Source organism: Squalius cephalus, assembly GCF_949319135.1.
Source record: "Squalius cephalus genome assembly, chromosome: 3".
NCBI lineage: Eukaryota > Metazoa > Chordata > Actinopteri > Cypriniformes > Leuciscidae > Squalius > Squalius cephalus.
Genome location: NC_137124.1, coordinates 2,975,889 through 3,000,270, shown reverse-complemented (window position 1 = coordinate 3,000,270; position 24,382 = coordinate 2,975,889). Strand labels below are relative to the sequence as shown.

General features: G+C 36.3%; 1 protein-coding gene across 2 annotated transcripts; it reads right to left on the bottom strand.

Annotated features, from left to right (window-relative positions):
• Nucleotides 1-221: 221 nt before the first annotated feature.
• LOC307155034 (uncharacterized protein) lies at nucleotides 222-20,886 on the bottom strand. Of its 2 annotated transcripts, XM_079865337.1 has the most exons (7): nucleotides 20,843-20,886; nucleotides 20,640-20,757; nucleotides 20,410-20,498; nucleotides 9,926-9,979; nucleotides 2,856-2,946; nucleotides 2,068-2,101; nucleotides 222-1,853 (listed from the first exon to the last, which is right to left on the bottom strand). In XM_079865337.1, the coding sequence occupies exons 2-7, from the start codon at nucleotides 20,755-20,757 to the stop codon at nucleotides 962-964; spliced, it is 1,278 nt and encodes a 425-aa protein (XP_079721463.1). In that variant the 5' UTR covers nucleotides 20,843-20,886; the 3' UTR covers nucleotides 222-961. The 2 variants fall into 2 exon arrangements, with proteins under 2 accessions (XP_079721463.1, XP_079721464.1); XM_079865338.1 differs by lacking the exon at nucleotides 20,843-20,886 and having other exon boundaries at nucleotides 9,926-9,976; nucleotides 20,410-20,673.
• Between the last annotated feature and the right edge of the window lie 3,496 nt (nucleotides 20,887-24,382).

Below are 24,382 nucleotides of genomic sequence, written 5' to 3'. Positions count from 1 at the left end.
GGACGTAGGAGAGAGGAGACGGGGAGGGATACTGAGAACCACCCAATGTCTTCTGAGCAGAAATGAGTTCAGAGGTCAGAGGTCTCATCTGCTCTTGAGCATCATCTGGTGGTCAGGGAATTGCGGAACAACGGTATTGATATTTTTAAAATGATATGCTATATTTATATAACAAATTAAGTGTCCTGGAAAAAATACTTCATGCACTCTACTATAACATATCTTGTTATATTTTTATTGAAAATACAGCATTAGTTGCAAACTTGTAACTTTTTCTTCCAAAAAGCAGAAGCGCTGTTTGGCTCACTGTGTATTTATTTGGCACGAAAATAATGAAGATCTCAATTTGAACATGTACATAGCTCTAAATATTACAATATAAAGTAAATAATTACAAATACAACTAGTAAAACAGAAAACACTAGGGATAGACTGATTAATTAGCAGTGAATAATCCAACGAAATAATAGGTTAAGAATATGTCATACAAAGAACATGTCAATAATATCAGTCAGATACTGTATTTAAAGGTATATCAAACATGAACAAGGTTAAATCCATTTTTCAAATACTTTCTTTACTATTATTAACATTTAAACATATTGGATGCAATAGACTACAAGGACAGACAAAATAAAATAAACAAACTGACTGTTAACGCAAATGAAATAGCAATATAGAATAAACAAAAATGCAGACACTTCTGTCTCTCCTAACAGACCAATAAACTGGAAAAAAAACTAAACATTTTAGTTTTGATTTTTAAAATAATAATAATTTTATTTTACTGAAAAAAAAATAAATAATAATAATCCAATTAAAATTCCACACGGAAAAAAAATCAGAAACACAAGAAAAAAATGATCAAATAAATGTTCAAAAATTATCAATGTTTTCCATCTTCATTCACATTTTTTATCATCGTCTCTGTGTGTTTGCCAGGCCTGAAAGGTTGTTTTGTCTACGGTACGGCACTGTCTACGGCATCTTTAATTTTTCCCACAGTCTTCTTAAACTGATCAGCTGCTGCTTTTGTCTGAAGAATATATTTCAGTGTTTCTGATGAGATTTCTTCTTTTCTCTTGTCTGCTGGTTGATTCATTTCAGAGAGCTCTACTGAATCTTTAACAATATAGTAAACATCAAGAGCAAGAAACACAGCAGAGAGTACGCCAGCGAACGCTGATGCCGTACGGAAAAATGTGGTCGTCTCTGCAGTCGCACGCACAGCTCTGGCAGCCGATGCAGGCCCACGCACAGCTTTGACAGCCTTCACATACACACGGATTTCTTTGGCAGCCTCTGCACATAGTTTTCCAAGTATAGCCAGATCAGCTACTCCTACAATCTTTACTACATCATCAGATCCATCTCTTGCTGATCTCTCTTTTTTCTTCTGCTTTTTTAATGTCTGCTCCACCAATTTAATGTCCTCTGTGATGTTATCAATTTTACGCAGAAGCTTTAACATTGGCTTGATTGTGTTCTGTAACTCACTGATGATATTCTCAATCTTCTCACGCAGGGTTTTCTGCCTGACCTTGTTAGTGAAGTTTGATGCTCCACTTGTTACTCCTCCAGCTACTCCAGCAACAGCACCAACACCAGTAAGAGCCAAAGAAGCACCTAATGTGAACGGGGCGAAGCACGCTCCTGCTATGGCTGCGATTCCTCCAGCGGCTCCAACTGATGATCCGACCAAACTGACCATTATAGTGTTCTTGTGCACGGACTCAAGTTCATCAACGGCGTCATCCAGCTCCTTTATTTTATCATCGAGAGTTTGATGATTTCTGTCCAATTCTGAGTTCAGTTCTTCAATGCTGCTTTTCAAATCATCATTCATAAGTTCCCTGAAATATCAAACGTTTTATCACGATTAGAGTATTTGAAATTAGTTTTGAGTGCTCTATGGTTTTATTGGCCTCAAAAAGAGAATTAATTGTGTTAACTAATTGCTATATAAGAACTAGTACAAGTGTTTAACCACTAACTATGAAATATTGCAGTCCTTCTAATAACATCAATAAACAGATCAAATCAAATCTTAGAGCAAGACAAACTTACCATTTAAGAATGCCTTCTGTTTGATTCCCATCACCTGCATTACCAAACATTTATGAAAATAAATAATGGGCAATATAAGTAACTTTGAAATTTGTCAATATTTTCGATTGCAATTCATTGTTATCTTATACGGGGCTCCAGACCGTGCCTAGAATAGTCTTTTTGGCTCTCTAGAAACTTTTTTGCACTTTATTTTAATTAGGGTGTTTACTTTAATTTTACAGTTTTTGTTTGGCAGCCGTAGCTGGCGGTCACTGACCGCTTTTTATGATTTTGTACAGTGTAACAAGACATGACAAGGTTTATAGGATTCCTTGAGGAGGAGGCCGAACTACAGGTGTAAACATATGCCAGGATATCATGTTCCTTATAAAGAAACTGCATTTTAAATCTTATTTATCTCTTGGTGCGGTTTAACTTTGACTGAAAGTGAAAGCATTTGGAGGTGTTTTCAAGCAGCACAATATTGTGTATGCTGGCGCTGGGAAACTTCCCGCTAAAAATGTTAAAAGAATGTTTTAGAATATAATGTTGTAACAATGTTATCACTATATCCATGGCTCTCGTCATAATAATTTATCTCTCAGAAACACAATTTGGAGATACGTCTTAAAAAATTATACCACATATATAACTTCATAGAGGCTATTATAAATAACATTAATTATGAATTTCAGTTATTACTACATTATTTGTGAAGTAAGATTGTGGTTTCTGGTGGTGATGTGATGATTTATGCTGCTGACACAAAACTGATGTTGCTCAAATTCATTATGAAATTTACTCACAACTGAATGAAGGAGGTATTCCAATGCTTTTATTGCTGTCATCGCTGCAGTCAGAGAGTGCGCTGCTAAGATGCATCGTTGGGAAACATTCCTAATAAACACAAATTCACATATAAAATATTGTTCATTGAGCCCCTTTAGTGTTCAGCATATAATATCCTGACATATCATGCTTTTAAATGATTCCTTTTTACATATAAATCATACATTTGTAGTCTATATAAAGCGGAACTGCAATGCTTGGGTCTGAATTCCTCATTATTATAGCTCCACAGGCCCCTTTTCTACCCCTTTTCTGATGTGCGTCTGAGAGCAACTCGTTTTGGTGCGGTCTCTTTAAATACAATCGAGACACTTCATACCCCGCCCCCTCTCCAGGATGCAGAGGTGACACTCGGTTCAACTCCACCCCGTTCTGCCATTTTTGTAGTCTGATAGCAGAGATAGGATTATCTAGCGGCACAGAAACTTTTTATTCACACGTTATTAACAAAATGTCAACAACGGAAGACTTGTCCATCCAGCCTTACATGTTCGAGCCAGAGTCGGAGCCGGAGCGAGATGAAAATGAAGACGACGAACCTGCAGATCAACGTCTTCATATGGATGTATCGCAATGGTGTGTTACTGTATTTACACATGAAACTTTGGTCTTCCGACCTTTTACCACTGTGTCGATTTATTTTGATTAATATGTGCGAGGGAGAGAGAGCAAGACAGCATCTAGTTTGGAGACAGTGTCTTGTTTACACTTTCGCCTGGCTCCGAAGAGAGAGAGAGTGCGAGCGCGCGCGAGACCGGGTCTCTCTCTCTCTGCTCGTTCTTTCAGTTAAACATGCGCCCTGTCACAAGCGCGGCAGTTCATCTATATTAGACGGTGTAATGAAGCGTGTGGGTTACTACATCCAACAACCGAACATTTTAACTTCTGCATCCTTTAGCTTGGACTACAAAATTGCAGCGAGAAATAAAAATGGCGGATTGCTCGAAGTGTTGGGCTGGAAGTCAATGTCCTTATTTGGCAGTTCCGCTGCAAATACTGTGACGTAATAGTTCACAAAACGTCATAGATAACAGAAAAATCGGAACAGGTTGAAAAATAAGACCAAAACAGAATATAAAGATATCAACGAAGCACCTGAAGAGAATAATTTCAACTTTTCTGTACTTCTAAACACTAACAACAAAATGCATTTAAAGGCTAAAAAAGTGCATTTAGCATGATATGTCCCCTTTAAGATCATCTTATGAATGAAGGATGATTTTGTCCTTAATATCTATATATGAAGAGTTCAGATGCAAAAACCTCTAAGTGCCATCTGAAATTTCCTCCTAGAATGATCATTTTTATGAAGCTTGTATATTTAAGTTCAGTAATTTCACTTAAATGGCAACGGAAATTACCTATTAATTGCCATTTAAGTGAAATTACTGAACTTAAAAATACGAGCTTGATAAAAATGATCATTTTTAATTTTCAGATGGCATTTAGAGGTTTTTGCATCTGAACTCTTAAAATATAGGTGACATTAAGGCATAGGTTCTCAAAGTGCGGCCCGTAGAAACATTTCTGGCGGCCCGCGATAACATCTGATAACATGATGTTGAGATGTACTGATGTTATCCGTATGAAAGGTGCATTTCTCTCTAAAAGCGCATCTGCTTAACAGCGGAGATGGAGATATGTTTTTACCCGACATTTAGTAAACAATAGTTTATTAATAAATAATTAAAATGCCTCGCTGTTTTTTCAGACACATTTATTATCATTATTCTATAACTCACCTTTCTGTGGGCTGTGGTTCCAGAGACACAGGCTAGCCTATATTCAGCACTGTGGGAAAAATATCAATTCCAGGTTCTAATTTGGCCTTAGAAAACCAGTAAAATTGACATGTTTTCCATATTAATTTGTGAATATTTTAAAAACAAAAATCTGAAAATTCGTCGATATTTACTTTTTTTTTACGGGTTAAAAAGATCGATAATAATAGCGCAAAACATTTGCGCAAATCTGTAATAATGTAAACGCGACTGACAGGCAATTATAGATATGAATGATGATGACTTGTTTGGTAAGCTTCTATTTTAAAAGTCTCTCTCTCTCTCTCTCTCTCTCTCTCTCTCTCTCTCTCTCTGTCTCTGTCTCTGTCTCTGTCTCTGTCTCTGTCCCTGTCCCTGTCAGGTTTTCCTGTGGTGCTTTGGTAGCTGGAATTGCCCCTGAATAAGGCCTATGCTGATAAGAAGCAAGGCACACTGAGGCTGTTTGTTCAAAATAAGTTTGTTCTTGAAATGGACTGCACACAGGACTGTTATATCCCAAATTTGTCTGTTGAGGGTAGAGAACCCCAGGGATTTTGTTTGCATTGCATTTTTCTCAAGATTTGCTAGGTTTAGCCTCAGTTATATAATAATAGCCTCAATAAATGTAAACTGTAGAGATGCAACCTGGTCATTAAAATAATTTCAAATGGGATTTTCTTTTCAGTATTTTCTTTTTCTTTTTCTTCCCCACCCCTTTGGCGGCCCTCAGTTCAATGTTGGGTTCCTAAATTGGCCCTCACCTATCAAAACTTTGAGAACCCCTGCATTAAGGGGTGCTGAAACACTGTCATATTAACCAATTAATGAGCTACAGGGGTGAGATGCTATTATTTCTAATTCCAAAAAAAATAAAAAAATAAAATAAAATAAAGGTTGGGAAAAAAAACAGCCTTCCCAGACGATATGGGAGAGAAACAAGAACTACATCTGACTTCAGCCACAGCCTTAGATGAAATCAACTAAAGATAAAAGAAGACATTAAATCTGTGAAGATCTCAGCAGAGGAGGATTGAACAACTCCACTAACAGCATTACCAGCTTCACTTATTACTAACCAGACTGACTTTATTTCTGTCAGACGTCTACAGAAGTTCTTATGATAATTAACAGAGCGTTAGACTATTTTATAGACGTTTATAGCAGTAAAATAATCGTAATGACACCACACAATTGAAGATTCTTTGGGCAAAAAGTATGTGAAAAAAGTGTTTGTGATATTGGCCCACATTTATCATTCTTGCGTAGAAACGGGCGTATATGTTGGCGTAAGATTATGCTTACACTCCTCTCACCGCCTGATTTATGAAGCTGTGCGTACCTCTGAAATTCTGGTGTACGCAATACCTGCCCTTGATAAATGCCGCGGCTGAAATCGATCGTCATTAGAATAACACGCCCCTATATATTCAAGTCTCCGCTTCCCCCACGCCCTCATTTTACATGGACACACGGAAGACGGCAAAGAAGAGAAACTTGGATGAGCAAATGACCTATCACAATGCATTATTTTACAGCACGTGTTTTGAAACAATTAGCATTTAATTTCGTATAACGTCACATGTATTGGGGTGTACAATAGTAATTATGTTGTGATGTGGAGTACCATTCATTCACATTAATAATTGCATGACAATTTGTAATATTCTTCTTATTATTATGATTTTTATTATTAATGACGCTTATTGTTATTTAGAAGAAGAATGTCGTTATTATTATTATTATTATTATTATTTAAAAGAAGAAGAATGTCATTTTTATTATTTTGTCAATCTGAATTATTTTTTGGTCATTGAAAGCCTTTAATTTCTGAACCCAGTCCGTGCGCACCTGCCGGGCCTAAACCTGGCCTAACCATCGTTTCAAAGAATAGTACGACGGCGAGCGCGTCGAGTATAGAGTATAATAAACAGAGTATAATATAAACGCCTCGTCCGTTTGGGGAGGTGCGCGCGCAGTCTGCGGAGACTCGCGCTGCGGAGCCAGGCGAAAGTATAAACAAGGCTTGAAACGTCAGGTAAAGCGCACAGGCTCGCAACTGAAGGAATACATATGCCTACAAATCAAATGCTTTGGTAAAATCACACAAATTAAACATTGAAGCATGTTGCACAAAAATAAACACTGAAGTTTATAATTACTATGTTGTTGTTTTTTTACAGTGGGTCATAATATATCATATATCTTTTAGTTTGTCAGTGCGTTTTGTGGTGTTAGGAATTGTTTTTCTGCGCATTCCCGCACTCAAAACGTGTGTACATGTACACCACCTCCTGAGCTGGCGTAGGATTTTAGTGTGCCGTACGCCAACGTCCATACTGATAAATCTCAAAGTCAACGTGGTTTTGGGTGTACGCTGGAAATTTGGTGTACGCACTTTTGATAAATGAGGGCCATTGTGAGCTAGCAGTCAGGGCCGTCGCTAGTGGGGTGAAAGGTGGTGACAATTATAGGGGCCCCCACTGCCCAGGGGGCCCCACAAAATCCAGCAGTTATACTATATAGGCCCCTGTTGTGTGAATAATTCTAATATTTATATTAGTTGTATGCCTGAGATTTAAATAAAAACCACGAAAACATGCAATTTGGTTAAATATTTTTTCAAAATATTCTCTTACCTCCCTATAAATGGTTTAGTCCGGTTTAGTATTTATTAATTATTCAGTCAGTGACAAACATCAGATCGACCCTATGGATCGACCCAATAAAATTGTAAGTCCCGCCCCAGCTCGTGAACAGAACCAATCAGAGTTGAGGCGGCAGTGCCTGAAGTTAACGATGAACTTGGTGGAAGAGCAGGAGATTGACTGAAAATGTCGGGGAAAAGAAAACATAACTTAGGGCACCAGAAATGCTATGAAAAGAATGAGAGGGAGGCCAGGAGAGTTGTTGTATCCCAGTCGATCAAGACGTTCTTTGAAGACAAGTTGTATTGTTATTTCGCTGGAAATAAGAAAACTACCGTCTACAGCCTGTCGGGTAGGCTACCGGTACTCACTCTTCATTATCTATGCGCACCACATCGACCGAATGATTACGTGTTCAAAATCCCTGTCTTTTTACACTATTGTAAACAGAGTTAAAAATTGACACGAGTCACGACGCATTGCATTATGCACCTAACCTGCCGGCTCATGATGTATTTATTATAGCCTACATCAATAAAACACGAATGCACTTGAATGAATAAATTTTAGCTTTATTTAATAATATTATCTTTATTAAAAAAATAAAAATAAGAGGTTATTTTTTAAATTTGACTGCATTCTTGTAATTCTTGTATAAATGTTTACTTTTTGATTTATGAATTAGACTGTTTCCCTGATGGGGGAAAAAACATTATTTTGCTGTTACTTTTTTTACATTGGTTTTATTATTATTTAACAATTTATTTTTATTAGTTGTAATTTTTATATAAATTTAACTTTTAAAATAAAGGTTTTACAACATCACCTTCTTCTGTTATACTGTATGTGGGCCTCCATGCTCATCTATTGTACAGTATATGATATTGGTGGAGGATGGTGGGGGCCCACATCAATATTTTTTTCAGGGGGCCCCGAATCCTCTAGCTACGGCCCTGCTAGCAGTAACTGCAAGCGCTCTGAGTTCATTTAAAGTTTGTAATTTCAATGGTTTTGCTCAATATAGTGAAGTTTCAGCTATTAAGTATTTGAATGCAGTGTAAAGTTTAATTGTATATTAAAGAATACCCTTGTTTTAGTGGACTCAATTAAATAAAATAATTTTAGAGTACTCATAACTATTGTTTTTAGGGATGCTCCGATACCAGTTTTTTCAGAACCGATCCGATCCGATACCAAACATTCTGAGTATCGACCGATACCAGTGCAGTTTTTTTTTTAAATCAAGTAGAATTTCTGTAACTCTGTGTGTTGAACTGATAATCACTATTTTGTGTTAAACACAATCTACTTAATACAGACTAGACAACTTAGTTATAAAGAAAAACAAATAAAAAAATGTATGATCATAATCTATGACAAAAATGCTATTATAAACTAGATTAGTGGATAATTTATCAGTAAAATTTATTCTAGAAAAATCACAAGTGTAGTAATAAATCTGGTAAAACTTTAGACATTGCAATTTGTATTGTTGTAAAATACATTCATGAAAAACAAGTTTAAAAAGATTTAAAAAATGAAGGCTAGCCTACTATAAAATTAAGATTTTTTTTATAGCGCAGCTGAAGCAGCAACATATGAAAGATAGGGCAGAACAAGAAAGTCTATTAATAATCTTTCATTGCGCAAAAGTATTATAATACGAAAGGCTCCAATACAGTGCGGCACAAAGCGCTTATGCACAACCCGTGTGCAGAATGATGCGCTCGAAGCAACACGAGTCACAGCGCGCAGCTCAAAGCACTTGAACTTGAATTTAACGACTTAAATATTAATTTCTACCTCATATTAGACTATTAAATGTCTTCTGAACACTTATAATATAGTGCACGAAAACGTTATAGTGCTTTATAATACATTTGTGCCTTTTGTGGGGCTTAACAATGACAGAATAGTAATACGCATAATATCGGATTTGGATCGGCTTCGTCTGATCGATACCCGATCCGGCCAAAATGGCAGTATCGGAGCCGATACCGATACTGAATATCGGATCGGCGCATCCCTAATTGTTTTTTCTAAACTTAATTGAATTGAGATAATCGGTGTCCTCAAAATAAATGAGTTCGCTTAACTTGGGTTTTACAGTGTATATTTACCCAGCCCATTGACTATAAACAACCCAACTGGGTTATTTTTAACGCATTTTTTTTTTAGAGTGCTGTGACAATGCGTTTGAAAAATGGCAGATTATCACAGAGCTGCTCCTGTGGAAAAAGTGCACAATCCAAGCTGATTAAAGTTGCGATTATATTCTTCTGTGTATATACTGTATATACTGTTAGTATAGTATGTGTATATTCTCTTTTTTTTATTTATTTGTATTTATTTATTTTTATTTCTAAATTTTTGCTGCTGTAACACTGAAATTTCCCCACTGTGGGACGAATAAAGGATTATCTTATCTTATCTTATCTTATCTTATCCATGTATTTGTTACTTGTTACAGAACTACCAATTTCCTATACATTTTAAAAAAAGAAAACTAATCAATAAAACTGATTATATAAATAGATTTTTTTATTCAATTAAATGAGAATGAAACCAGAGAAATAATTTTACTCTCCAAAATAAAGCGCATTAATATAAAGTTGAACTCACCTGTAATTTATCCATGTTTCCACCTCGCAGAAGACACTGACAACTCATTTCCTGCTAAACACAAAATAATATTTATTAATAGGTCTATATGTTTTTTAGGGCCCAAGCCCTGAAAGGGCGGAGGCCCTATTGTTTTCGTAAGGATTATTATTATTATTATTTATTTATTTATTTATTTATTTTTTTCATTTTTTTTTTTTTTTTTGCCTTTTTGCCACTTTTGGGGCCCTTAACATGCTCAAAAACTCTGAAGAGGTCAGAACCCGTGGCCATCAGGGCCGGGCTGAAGCTGGTACCCGGGCGTGGCAGGGGGGCTCGACAGCGCCCCCTGGAACGGGGTCCGAAATCTTGGTCCATAAATCAAACAAGCTTGCATGTAATAATAAGAAACTCAGTACACATATAGATCTCATCGGGCCGCACAACTTTCGTGCTCTAAGTTTTACAACAGGAAGTCGGTTATTATACGTTGTTTGGAAAACGCATACAATGGAATGTGAAATACTCCTCCTAGGGAATTCATCCGATCATCCGAGTGTGAATGAAGTCAAGACATTGAGGATGAATTCTTGCGAACAGATTTTTGATATCTCGAACGGTTTGGCCGTGGCGAGGAAACAAATTTATGGCGAATAATGGGACACAGGAAGTGTGTTATAACTTCTGCATACATTAACTGATCTTGATAAAACTTCTGCAGTGTATTCGTTGTAAGAGGCCGATCACATGGATGTGACCTTTGTGAGTCAAAGTTATAGCGCTACCAACTGGCAGCAGGAAGTGTGTCACTTTCAAAATGCTTTGAAATCACCCTCTTATTTTTACCCGATTTGCTTCAAACTTTATGTGTATAATGTAGACACACGGCAGATGTAGACCTGTGAAAGGATTATTGATATCTTAGATACTGTTGCCGTGGCAACGCATCAAACTTTAATATTCTTTTCGGATGCTTTTGAGACTCTTCACATGCTTGAAAATGCATGAAACTCGACAGACACATCACATTTATTATAAAGTATGTGCAAAGTTTCAGAAACGGGCGTGGTGAGGGGCTCAGTAGCGCCACCTTTAGTCAAAAATGGGGGCTTAGTTTTTCCTAGAATCACAAAACTTGGTAGGTGTATTGTTCTCATCAAGCAGGACACCTTTCTAATTTACAGTCATAACCTCAGACCCACAGGAAGTCAGATATTTTGGTTTGAATGTGGATTTTCTGGAGAATTTTCTCTCTCTCTCTCTCTGTGTGTGTGTGGGGGGGGGGGGATTTGTCTGTTAGGATAAAGTTGCTTTTATAATTGTTTTTTTAAGGTTTCAGGGTCTTTTGGGGCCCTTAACGTGCTCGAAAACTCTTGAAACTTTGCACACAGGTCAGATCCTGCGGCCATCAGGGCCGGGCTGAAGCTGGTACCTGGGCGTGGCAGGGGGGCTCGACAGCACCCCCTTGAACGGGGTCTGAAAACTTGGTCCATATATCAAACACGCTTGCATGAATTAATATGAATCTCGGTACACATAGATCTCATCGGGTCGAAAAACTCCGCCCAACAGGAAGTTGGCTATTATGGGTTGTTTGAAAAACGCATGCTGTGGAATTTGATGTACTTCTCCTAGAGAATTCATCCAATCACCTCCAAACTTGGTCAGCATGAAGGCAAGACATTGAGGATGCTAAATTGCGGACGGATTTTTGATATCTCAAACGGTTTGGCCGTGGCGAGGACACGAATTTATGGCGAGAAAAGAGAAACACGAAGTGGTATAACTTCTGCACACATTAACTGATCTTGATGAAACTTCAGCAGTGTGTTCATGGTAAGAGGCTGATCAGATGGATCTAACTATTGTGAGTCAAAGTTATAGCGCCACCAACTGGCAGCAGGAAGTGTGTCACTTTCAAAATGCTTTTGACAAAAGTGGGGGGGTTACTTTTACCCACAGTTACAAAAATCAGTACGCATATTTGTCTCATCGAGCCGGACAACTTTCTAATTTACAGTCATTAGCTCCGAGCAACAGGAAGTCAGATATTTTGGTTTGAATGTGGATTTTTTGGGTATGTCAGACTCTGAGTTTTTAGCTACTCCTCCTAAGTGGATTATTTTATTCACACCAAACTTTTTCAACATGATAAAAATACATTGAAGATGTAACTAAAGGTAACTAAAGGCACCAGGGTTGCGGTGCCACCGGCTTGGGCCCGTAATCGCTGCTTGCAGCTATATATATATATATATCTTTTTTTTTTTAAATACTCTTTTGCTCTTTGATTCTCGTTCACACGGATCCGCAGAAACAATTAAAAATGCTGTATTATGCAGGCCAGACAAGTAATTTGGCGATGTCACTTTGTAAAGAAAGACTATGTGCCTGTCGCATAGTACACATTAAAATGTGCATCCCTATAGTCCAAACGCACGAGATACACTGAGATTATTGTTGTTTTCAAACTTGTTTTTTTTTTTTTGTAAAACTAATTACACTTTGGAACCTAGTTAAAATTTTGTGTTCTGGGCCACTAGGCACCGTTGTCGTGTGGATGAACGGCCAGAACGCATGACATTTTTTTTTTCAGTTTTCAGTTGAAAACGACCTCATTTAAGCGATACCCAAGTTAATAAATAATGATTTTACAACAAAAATGTATCATTTTTGATACATTCCATTCATTCCACTCTGTTCCATTCATTTCCTATTATCTCTGTGAAGCTGCTTTGAAACAATCTGTATTGTAAAATCTGTATTGTAAAAAGCGCTAAATAAATGAAGGTGACTTGACTTGACTGCATATTTCATATTTGCATTTATAAACAACTAAATATATTTAATTTTCAGGGCCTATTTACACTTGTCCTCTTCATGCATTTTCACTGATCAAAAAGCTATCCAATCATGCAAATTGGTGTAAATGCCCTCTAAAGAACTTTCGGGGCAGAATAAGGGGCATTCCTGACGAAATTGGACAAGTTTAAATGTGTTTGGTTATTGAAGCCACATAAATGAAATAAATGAAACCTTATGGTAAAATGATACTAGTGTCTTTTTAAATGGGAAGTACGTTTTCCATGTTTAATTTAATGTTTATTTTGCATTTTAAAATAAAAAGTATATTTGGCATCAAATATCCATACTCTGCGTCTTTAAGTATTTGTTACAAAATTAACATGAAGTGAGCTATCTTATTCCTTTGGAATTAAAATAGACCCACATAATCACATACACTTCACCAAGATTGGGATGGAGTACTTTCCATAAGATCATCTCTCAATGCAAATCAAACTAGCTATTAGGCTAACTGAAATAAAACCATGCCAATCTCTAGGTATGGTGAAGGCTCTGTGATGATGTGGGGCTATTTTAATTCCAAAGGCCAAGGGAACTTTATCAGGATGCATAGTATCCTGGATCCATGAAGTAACTGGCCTTTAAAAATAAAAATCTGCCTGCCTCTATGGGAATTTAACATAGGGGTGTCCAGACTTATGCACCCTGTATTTAGGGAAGAACATTTATTTATTTACGATACATTATTCATTCACAAAGAAAATTGGTGTCCTTAAAGGTTGGATTTTTCCTAATTTCCTAAAAGGCATTAAATTCAGTTTCCAAAAGATGATTTTTTATTCCTCTTTTTAGTCAACTTTAGCATGGGTGTCTAAACTTATGCATAGCACTGTACATACATATAATTGACATAAATATAGACAGTCTTAATTTAACCAATATAATAATTTTAACTAGTTTTTATTATTGTTATTTTTCACTTTTTGCAATAATCTTTCATTTTTAAAACAGATCCAGAAGATTTTCATAAATATTTTAGATTTATATCTTTGGAAATATATATATAATAATATATATCCATTTTATACATATATACATTTATATTTTAAACTGTTGTGACCTGTGAAATATTTGCAGATAATACATTTTATGAACTTAAGACCTATTTATGCATCTTTGTTGTTTGTGTTTGTTTGTTTGTAAGTAATGTTCTGTAATGTTGAGAATAAGAGTTTTTGTGTTGGAGTTTTGGGGGTCACTAGTGGATTGTAGTACATACACTAAGAAATGATTCTGTGGTCATGTAGATTTGAATGAATGTTTTTTGGTTAAAATGTATTCAATATAATTGTGTTTTTGATATTGAGGCAAATATTTAATTAAATTTCAAATACAAATGTTTGGAATAAAATCTACCCATTGTAGTTAAATAAAACTTAAGCATTATATTTATCTAATCCCAAATGGAGAGAATATTGAGTAAATTCAAATTAATGTAATCAGGCAAATTTTAATTGAAAAGCACTTCCTGTCAAAGTGCGCCATTAAAAAAAATAAAATGCAACAGGCTCATACTGTCTATGAGCAGGCTACCTAGTGTGGTCCTAGGTAGGTCCTTCGCGTGTTAATATCATATCCTCAGTATGTTTTTATGAAATTGCGTAAATAAGTACATTGGGTTTAATTTTAAGGTTCCATAAAGAGAAACCTTTGGGGTTAGAAGATGAAGAGCATCTTATATTTCAGACGGCACTTGACGCACTTCCGTTGGCTTTATTTACCGTGTGTGGAGCTCGTCCTCCCGAGGCAGGTAACGTAACTTCTCTCTGTTGTTTCACTGTTTTGTTGCCACTTGCAAATGTGAAGGTAACTTAGCTAAATCCACGTGAAGTCAGTCTATTAAAGGAGAACTCCGGTCACTTTTAACATTGAGCACATTTTTTTGTAAATTTGTAGTTTTTGTAAATTTTTCAGTTGAAGTCCAAAGTAGTCGATTGCCGAGTTCACGCGCGTGATCATAGGTACTAAACATATGCGCGTGAACTCGACAATCGACTACTGTGGACTTCAACCGAAAACAGGATGTAAACACAGGTATTTGCGCTGGCTTAAATAACATCATTTTTATACATATCTTCCACATCTACTGCAGTCAGATCCACTCGTGTTCACTCAGAAGCAGGCCAGCTGACAGTCTTGCCTGGGCCCGGGACGAGATAATCTTTGATGGGCCACCCCCCCCCCCCCGCGCCCAGATCTCTCCTTTTCCCTTGCTCTTCCTATCCTCTGCATTAACTATGTTAACAAATACAACTTTTGATTTCAATAATGTAGGCTATTAATAGCCTAAATATTAAAATGAAAATTAACAATGCTGTAGAAGTGCAGTTTATTAATAGTAGCCTATGTTAACTAATGTAGTTAACTATAGTTTAAAGGTGCTCTAAGTGATGTTGGGTGACCTCACTTCTAGTTGACGTTTAAAGTATTGTCAAACAAAATGGAGGCTAGCTGGACCCTCCCTCCTCCTCATCCGCGCACTAACCCCCCAAACCCCACCCCAGATCCTTCTTGTCGGTTATTGGCTGGAGCAGTTTGTTATGTTTCGTGGTGCGGATGAGCCCAGTTGGTTTTTCTTGCTGTTTGTGGAGCTTGGGTTGTCTACAGAGACCGCGTTTTTTTTTTATACAGTGTGTTCAGGGGACAGGCAGCTAGCGGATGGTGAGGAGATGTTTGTTGTATGTGACAAAAAAAAAATGGCCTAAAAAACGCTTAGACATCGCTTAGAGCACCTTTAATAAATGAAACATTATTGTAAAGTGTGACCGATTTTTTTATACACCAATTCAGTGTTGGACAGATCAGTTGTTTTAACCATTCATTAAAGTGAATGGTTCAAAGGAGTCATTTGTTTGCGTATACGGCACGCATTGTGTGATTATCTCGGGTGTTTAGGACATCGCACAAGATTTGTGTCAACACAGAAAACATTTCATCACTGGATAGGTTTTTTCGTTTACTGAAATTGTGGTTATGTCAGCTGAATGGGCGGAACGCTTTTTGGAAAAGATAAGGCAAAGTTTTTTTTAGCACAATTCACACCCCGCGTAATTCAAGAGGAAAAATCTCCCAATGCTCCACGTGCAACTGCGGTCTTCCGACCTTTTACTATCGTGTCAGTTGACTGATTAATATGCGCGAGGGAGAGAGCGCAAGACAGCGCTGGTGTTGTTTGAAGACGTTAGTGCGCGCGCGCGGCCGGGGCTCTCTCTGCTCGTTATCGCCCTGTCAAGCGCAGCAGTCGAATTCATTATATTCTACATAACTCACCGATCAAATAAGGCTTTGGCAGGACAAAAAAAATTTGCTTAAAAAAAAAATTAAATGCAGGAAAACCCCTAACAAGTCTCGTAAACGTTGGCTGCGCTGTTTCTACCTTGCTCTACGTTGACTTTACTAGTTACAGCTTCACCGTCACCACCTTTTTTTAAATATTTGTTTAGAAAATCTCCCAGGGCTCTATTTTCTTCTTCTCTTCTTCTCCTCTTTTCTTTCCTTTTCTGAGCACCGGACTTGAGCTGATCGGACATTTTGAACTGAACTGAACTTCAAAATTCAAATCAAATGACAACATCAAATTTTGATCAGTGGCCAAACCATTTTTGTGTTGGGGGGTGGAGGGGTTCTTGACCACTATTTCAAGGACAATAAGGAAGAAAACAAATAAAAAGCTTTTATGTAACTCAAATATTACATATTTATTTCCACAAATAGGCCTATTTAAACAAAATAATTTTCAATTATTCCATAATTGAATGAGGGCCCAGTTCTGGGCCCCCCCTCTAACCTGGGCCCGGGACAACAGACCCGTTTGTCCCCCCCTGTCGGCGGGCGTGCTCAGAAGGAATCACTCACATTTTATGTGCACTTGTAATGACACATCAAGGATGTTAAGAGGCTAAAAGCAGGTTTAAAACTTGCCCCATTGAAGTCAACAGGGTGCAAATTTTAAAAAGAGGATAACACGGTGTAGGCAACACCGATTTTTGTCGTTGTTCTCTGTATTGACAGCACTCCAAATGTACAAAAACTGGACTGGAGTTCTACTTTAACAGTGTTATGTTTTAGAGCCGCAATTTTATTTCTTTTAATGCATAAATCTGTTAATTTTAGTGTGGTAATGTCCGTCCATAGCGGCTAGCACTTAAGTTAGTTAGCTTACGTAACTTTAGAAGGAGGGGAGGACGCTTAACATGGCACAAACTCTCTCATTTTACAGCTAAACCGTACACTAAAAGTTTCTGAAAACATTTTAGTAACAGAATACTGTTTCATATCTGATTAGCGGTGTTTAGTTTGATATTTGGAGTTTCGTGAGCCCGGCCGCCGAACTCCAAAAAAATTAACAATTTAACATAATTTAACAGAAAGATGACAGGTGATGAATGTCTTTTAACTAGCTAGCTAAACCAAATTTTACTATTAATAACAAAAGATAAGCTAATGTGTATTATACACAGTAATTTATCTTTTTTGACTTATTATTTTTTTATAAATATATATATATATATATATATATATATATATATATATATATATATATAAAGGCTAAAGTGTGAGGCTTATCTTTTTAAGATCTTTTTTGTCAAAACTTTATTTGAACTTGTATATTTTAGTGACATTATATAACATGTTGCAAGACACTCTTTTAAAATCTGGCCATCATTTTTTATGTTTTTACTTTGTTTATGTAAACAAAAAGTACATTTTGATGCTAATTGTATTTGTTATTTGGTGATTTGATTTCATTGAAATTTGTGAGCAAACTTCTGGCTTGAAAATGAGACTGTAGTTGCAGTGTACATGTTTTGCTACACAATGTTTAGCTTCTACAGAGCTTGGGAATTGCACATCTGAAAGTGCTATGTTTGTAAGTTAGCACTGATTTGGACTCTTATCCCACGAATGTCAGTGAGATTTCTAGTTCAAAGTACGAAATGGTTTTCACTCCGTACAAATTACACTTTTCTACTTTTGTTTTGGTACATGCACCTCTGGAGGATTTTTCTTTAAGATCATTATTGACCCAATTTAGTGGCTAAGTGAGGTGAGAAAGCATGTAAACAGGTTTATGGACACATCACCATTCTGTAATATGGCATTTATTTTTGTTTTTACAAAATATTTTGAAGTCAGCATTCTGTCCTTTTCAAATGTCTGGTTTGAAATGCAAGATCCAACTTCTGGCTTGAAATGAGACTGTGGTTGCAGTGTACAATGATGTGCTACAATGTGTCGAAAGCACAAAAGTAAATTGTTAATAAAATTATTATTTGAGTATTTAAGTTCTGTACTTTCTGGGCCATATTATTCATAAGAAAGGAATATTTAGATTTAATTCATTGCATTGATTAAATTCAAATCAATGTGCAGATTAATGTAGATGATGATTACTCAATTATGATATGTAGAATTAAATAATTTTTTATTAGTACTATTTACACATAAGGGAGTTTATCTTTTTCAAATCAACTCAATATTTTTGTTTAGGTTATAATTAATTATGTACTATTTTCTATTTAAATCTACTCATATTAAATGGATAACTATTAAGGGTCTCATTTAATTAATATTTACTCAATACCAAACCTTGTGAAATTTAATTAATAATATTGCTTGTAATCTGTTGCCTCATTTTTATTGAGTAGATATGGTGTATCTTTTCTTACAGTGATGGTGCACTTTTCTGTTTTGAATTTTAAAATTCACAATAATACACAAATGAACTGGTAGGGCTATTACCATATAGCATAACTGAGTCAGAAGACTTAAATAATAATCCACATCTTAAAAGTAAGTCATTTTGTCCAAAAACTACTAGAGAATTTACAAGCCTCTCCATAGAAAGCTATACAGGCATCTAGTGGTTACACCATGAAATAACATGCTTTATTATATTTTCTCTCAACCGATGGAGCTTATCTGAATTCAAAAATTGGATTTAAAAGGCCTAGTCTCTATATTAATCTGAAATACTGCATTAATTGAAAAAATATTTTTAAAAATTTGAAAAACTTTTTTTAATGGAAAAAATGAACCATAATTATTGCATAAATGTTAATACGTAACATCAAATCCTCTCAAAATACAAACGAAAAAAAAAAATATTATTGAACAAAAATATATTACATTGGTTTTACGGGGTGGGGGGGGGGGGGGTTCATTTTTAGGTGTCTGGTCACTTTTGACTGGGAAGATAACAAGTGTGACTCCCAAATGAGGAGCACCAGAGGGTTAAGCACATTTATGTCAGGAATATTGTAAACTACAGCAATTAAAAAAAAAAAAGTTGGCTGCCAAAAATATCAATATTGTGAGCTGTCATTACAAGTATGGTTTAAAGACACATCAAGAAAATATTTATTTATTAGTTTGTTCAATATTAAAATAGTTCAACATAAACCTATTTTAGTTAATAGCTACTTTGATGATTAACTTTACAATGTAGTCTTTACAGTGGACCTTACATTTAAGATAAAGACTTTCGATGTGTTCTCATTAACCGCTAGAATCTGAGTTTTCATAGTCAGTGTTGCAATTCGTGTTAGAAAAAAAAAAAAAAAAAAAAAAAAATATATATATATATATATATATATATATATATATATATATATATATATATATATATATATATATATATATATATATAAATTTTAAATATTTATTAACTTTACTGGTATATTTAATAACTTCACTGCCACACGTGAATGACGTCTGACTGGACACGTGATTTGCGTGATTTTACTCGTCTGCGCCTTGAATTGAATAGCAGAATTAAAAAAAAAATAATAAAAAAAAATAAGACGTTGAGTGAGACGTTCGTGAGTGCATGTTGCAAAGTCATATTGAAAAGTCGAGGGGAACGCCATACAGATTCACATGGAGGTCTATTGACACGATACGTCACTGCCTCAGCAGACCAATCAAACATCTCTGAGGAAGCAGAGCACAAATCCACAGTGCGCAAATAAAACAGCCAAAGTTCCAAAATCAAACCTTCAAAGTCTCGGCTTTCAAATGATGTCATGTTTCTACACCAAACAGTTGTTGAGCACGATATGTTATAATATAGCCACTACACTTCATTCATGTTTTCTCTTCTTGCTAAAATAACGTAGGCCTATTAAAGTGGAGGTCTGATTGCAGTGGAGAGAGCTGAATTTAGCAATGAACAGGCGATCTTCAATGTGCCATATACATTTTCTTCTTTTTTGTCTCATTCCAACTCAACATAATCCAGCGCGTCATATAAAACTAATCACGAGCTCACATATATGGCGACTTTTATATACAAATTTAAAATCAAGAGAATCCAGCATGCGCTGTCTCACGATAAAGTTTACAAAAAGTAAACAAATTCAGTAATTGCATGCAGTTAAGGATATCCACTTTTGCGAGACAATTCAATTTAGGCTATTGCTACAACACTGTTAATTTAGATTATGGAAATACACATGAAAAATAAATAAGCATATGCCTGATATAAAAATGTCGCCCCAGTCTAGTTTCAGTTCCGTTAGGTTCTTATTGAAAGTGCGTCACTACTTATATTCTCAAATAATCAATACAACGTATTGCAAATTGTACATTACTGTCCCCAAACACACTCAAATACCTTCACACCATTACACTAGACTAACCTTGTTGCAGTCCTGATTGAAGCTCTCGAGTGTTTTGCGTCTTAATGCACGATCGTGAGAAGCGAGTTCCACACGAGAGAAACTCTGAGCTTTAGGCGACAGCGCGACGAAAAAGACAATAATATTACACTTAACATACAGTAGACCAAACGATCCAATTTAGTTTTACATAATTTGAGTAACACAAATAAAACATGAACAAGGCTTAGGCCTATATCGTTTAAAGTTACGTAAAATGAAGTTAACTTTCAGCGTTTTGCTCCACCCTTCTTTTTTCTTTGCGTTTTGCTCCTCCCTGGGGTCTCTTCCAGTAGGGGTTTGCACTTTGCGATATCCAATCACTAGCATCTAAAGAGTGACAGCAACCAATAATGCCAAACAGCAACCAGATAAAGGAGGCTGAGATACTTATATAAGAATATAGCCTACTTACACCCACACACACACACACACACACACACACATTTATTCATTGTCTGATGACATCCTGCAGTTATCTAATGTGTTTCCTGTTGAAATATGATCCACAGAACATGTGATTACTTTATTATTTTACCTAACGCCATGCTTCCAGCTCGGAGCCCTGTAAGCGCATCTGTAATCAGCAGGATACACGGACCCGAACTATGCTGCTGTTTTTGTCTCCTTTATAAATTTGCTGTGTTTTGTCTATTTATTTTTATGGGATCTGTAATTTAAGTGGGTTCTGTGGGTTCTCCCTGGGACATCTGAAGGGGGGTATTTGGCCCATTTGGGGTGTAGCCTAGTGTTGTGTTAAACACACTTGAGTGTGGATTTGTTTCATTGCCTTTGGGACACTAGCGTGTGTGGGTGTAGTGAGTGATTACTATCAAGGTGGGTCAGACATAGGTGTCATTTACACTGGGGACGCTGGGGACATGTCCCCACCACTTTTTGAAATGGCTGATTTTGTCCCCACCACTTTTTGAAAGCATTTGGTTAAAATGTTCTGAAAAATCAAGCGAACCAAGAAATGTTAAAGATTTATTTATCAATTATCACTTAAAATACTACTAAGATCCATATTACTATCACACGAGCCAATGGCAATTAAATGCACGGATGCATAGTCAGATTAATGAATGAAATACAACTGTTCACGAACAGAAGATTGTATTTGACTCATGCTGCATACACATACGCAATGACAGTTATGCCTACTGTAAATATAGAGTTACAACTATGATTAGAGTTGTTTGCATAAAATGCACCGTGAACATTCACATGTTTGCCCTGTGATAGGCTACAATTTATCTCCATAAATACTATTTTCTCAATTCTGCGCATATATTTTTACTTACTTACATCAATTGCTCGATCAATATTATCATCACATATTTTATTTACATTTTTTACTGTAGGTACCTGTAAACAATTTAATATAGGTTAGTTTGTGTATATTTTACACGTAGTTCAATACTATGTGCTGCTTTTAAACACCAGCCAGATAATGATTTATGAAACAGATCTATACTCATCTCACTTGCACAAAATAAATGCAGTAATAGAAAGCATAGAAACGCACTGAAAATGATATGCAGGGGCATATTTGAGTAGCCTGGTAATACCAGACTCTGCTACTTCACTTTGCTTCGTAGAGAGAGTCTGGAATAGCATAATAGAGATGTGTTTTCTCTCTCGCGGGGGGGCGCTTGTCTGAAGTTTAAAATCATTGGTTACCCGTAAGCCAATCACATAATGTTTGGTTATGGCGTGTGTTATGCGCATGCTCAGCCACATCTAACTTCCACTGTAAACACATGTATGATGCGAAAACAAAACCATCGAGCGAAATACCGGGGTGAACATGGCTGTGAACGACTTTTGCAGATTAAGTGAAGTAAATCTACGCATCCACGGTACAATCAGCGTCTACGTCACGGCTCTCAGCCCGCCCTCTGTTCGTTGATTGGCCCGGCTGTTTTCAGGCCGGTGGAAAACTGAAAGATACGGTGCTATCTCAGACTGACTACAGGAGCGAAATGAAATTAGCGGAAGTAGGAAGTCTGACGTAGTCAGGCTAATATTTGAGGGGCATGTGCTAAAATTGAAAAAGGGCACCCCCCTCCCTTTTTTTTATATCAAGATTATTTAGTAAGCCTACATAAAAAGAAGAAATGGTCACATCTTCATGACAAATTCAATAACACAAAATCATAGTCTCAAAAGCTTTAGATTTATTCACAATTAATAAAAACCATAATAATAATAATAATATAGATAATATAGATAAACAGGGTTTTAAGGGCTTCTTTAAACCTAATTACAACAGCAACCTTCTGTGAGCCAGGGATGTTAGTCTCTTGAAGGTCTCTTATTCACTACACTTTCCCTAAAATAAGCCAGCAATGAAAAAAAAAAATATATATAGTGTGAAAAGTACAGTTGCAGTGAAAAGCATTTCTGAAGGATCACGTGACACTGAAGAGTACTGAACTGGAGTAATGATGCTGAAAATGCAGCTTTGATCACAGAAATAAATTACATTTTAAAATATATTCAAATAGAAAACAGTTATTTTTATTTTGTAAAAATATTTCACAATATTACTGTTTTTGCTGTATTTTGGATCAAATAAATGAAGCCTGGGAATGAATTAAATCAGGAATTACATTCTGCATGATAAAATATAAATATTTCACAGTGATCTCCTGTAATGATTTTTTTTAGTTACTACTACAACATTACTGTAGTAAAACCATGTTTGTAACATTACATTTTCATCAACAGGTTTCAAACTAGTTTGTTGTAGCTATATAGGCCGGACGCTCAGTTTTTCCTGTTGTAAAATACATTTGTCCAAAATTGCATTTTATAAAAGATGAAATGCTACTGTATGCACAGGCTTTTTAAGTGTAGGCTATGTATTGGCTATGACTATGACTAGATGGCAAATGCTAGCCTAGACCTCTCTCTCAGGCGACGTCCAACATGTCTCAGTCAGTGAGTCAGACATCAAATAAATAAAATATGAGCCTTTATAGACACAGTGTTTAGTAGTACTTATTCAAACAACAAGATATGTATTTACCCTTCGCAAAACTTCGTTCAGCTGCTGTCTACTGTGCGGCTGCTGTGGAACTTCAGTTGATTCAGTGAATATAGAGGGGGCGGAGTTATCAGCTTACTGACAGCTTGAGGATCGAATAAGATTTACACAAGCTCGTTTTAAGAACTTTCATTGGCTAAATATTCGTAAAACAGACAGACAGACGTAAAGGGTGACCAATAGCATTGATTAAAAAAAAAACACCACTAAAAAAGGGCACTTTGGAAGGTGTAAGGGCAAAAAGGGCATGTGTGCTCTGCACAGGTTGAGCCCTACTTGTGCACGTGCCTGCAGCCCGTACCGCAGCGTCAACGGGGAATGCATGAACGCTGACTTCTCTGTTGTAACGTGACGAAACGGTACATAACGGCACACAACGATGAAGTGCTGAGGCTGTCACCCTCTGAAAGTCAAGTCGCCTCTCTTGAATCCTAAAAACACTCATTGTGAAAAAATATCTCTGTGGTAATGGAACTCGGTCGCTGTTGTCTCTCGCTCTCGCTGTCAGACTCAGATCACCGGAAGTTTTCACCGGAAGTACTGGCCCACACACATGGTGCCTTCACGTGCTATGGTAATTATGGTAAATACCAAAAGCCGACATGGAAAATGCACATGAACACCCCCTCATGTGGTATTTTCCACTGGGCAACTCGTAGAATATTTTGATGCACGAGTTGCCGAGATGAGATAACCTTTGACCTTTTCAAAATGGCGGAAAGCAACGCAAGAGTCGTGAATACTGTTAGCGGATAGTTTTTGTAGTATACAATGTTGTGTCATTAACGATTGTAATATAATGCGTTAACACTCAATTTTCAACTTCGCCGCAATTTCCTTGGTTCATATTTAATCATTTTATGTCATGTTTTATTTTTTTAAATGATTAATTATGTTTTAATC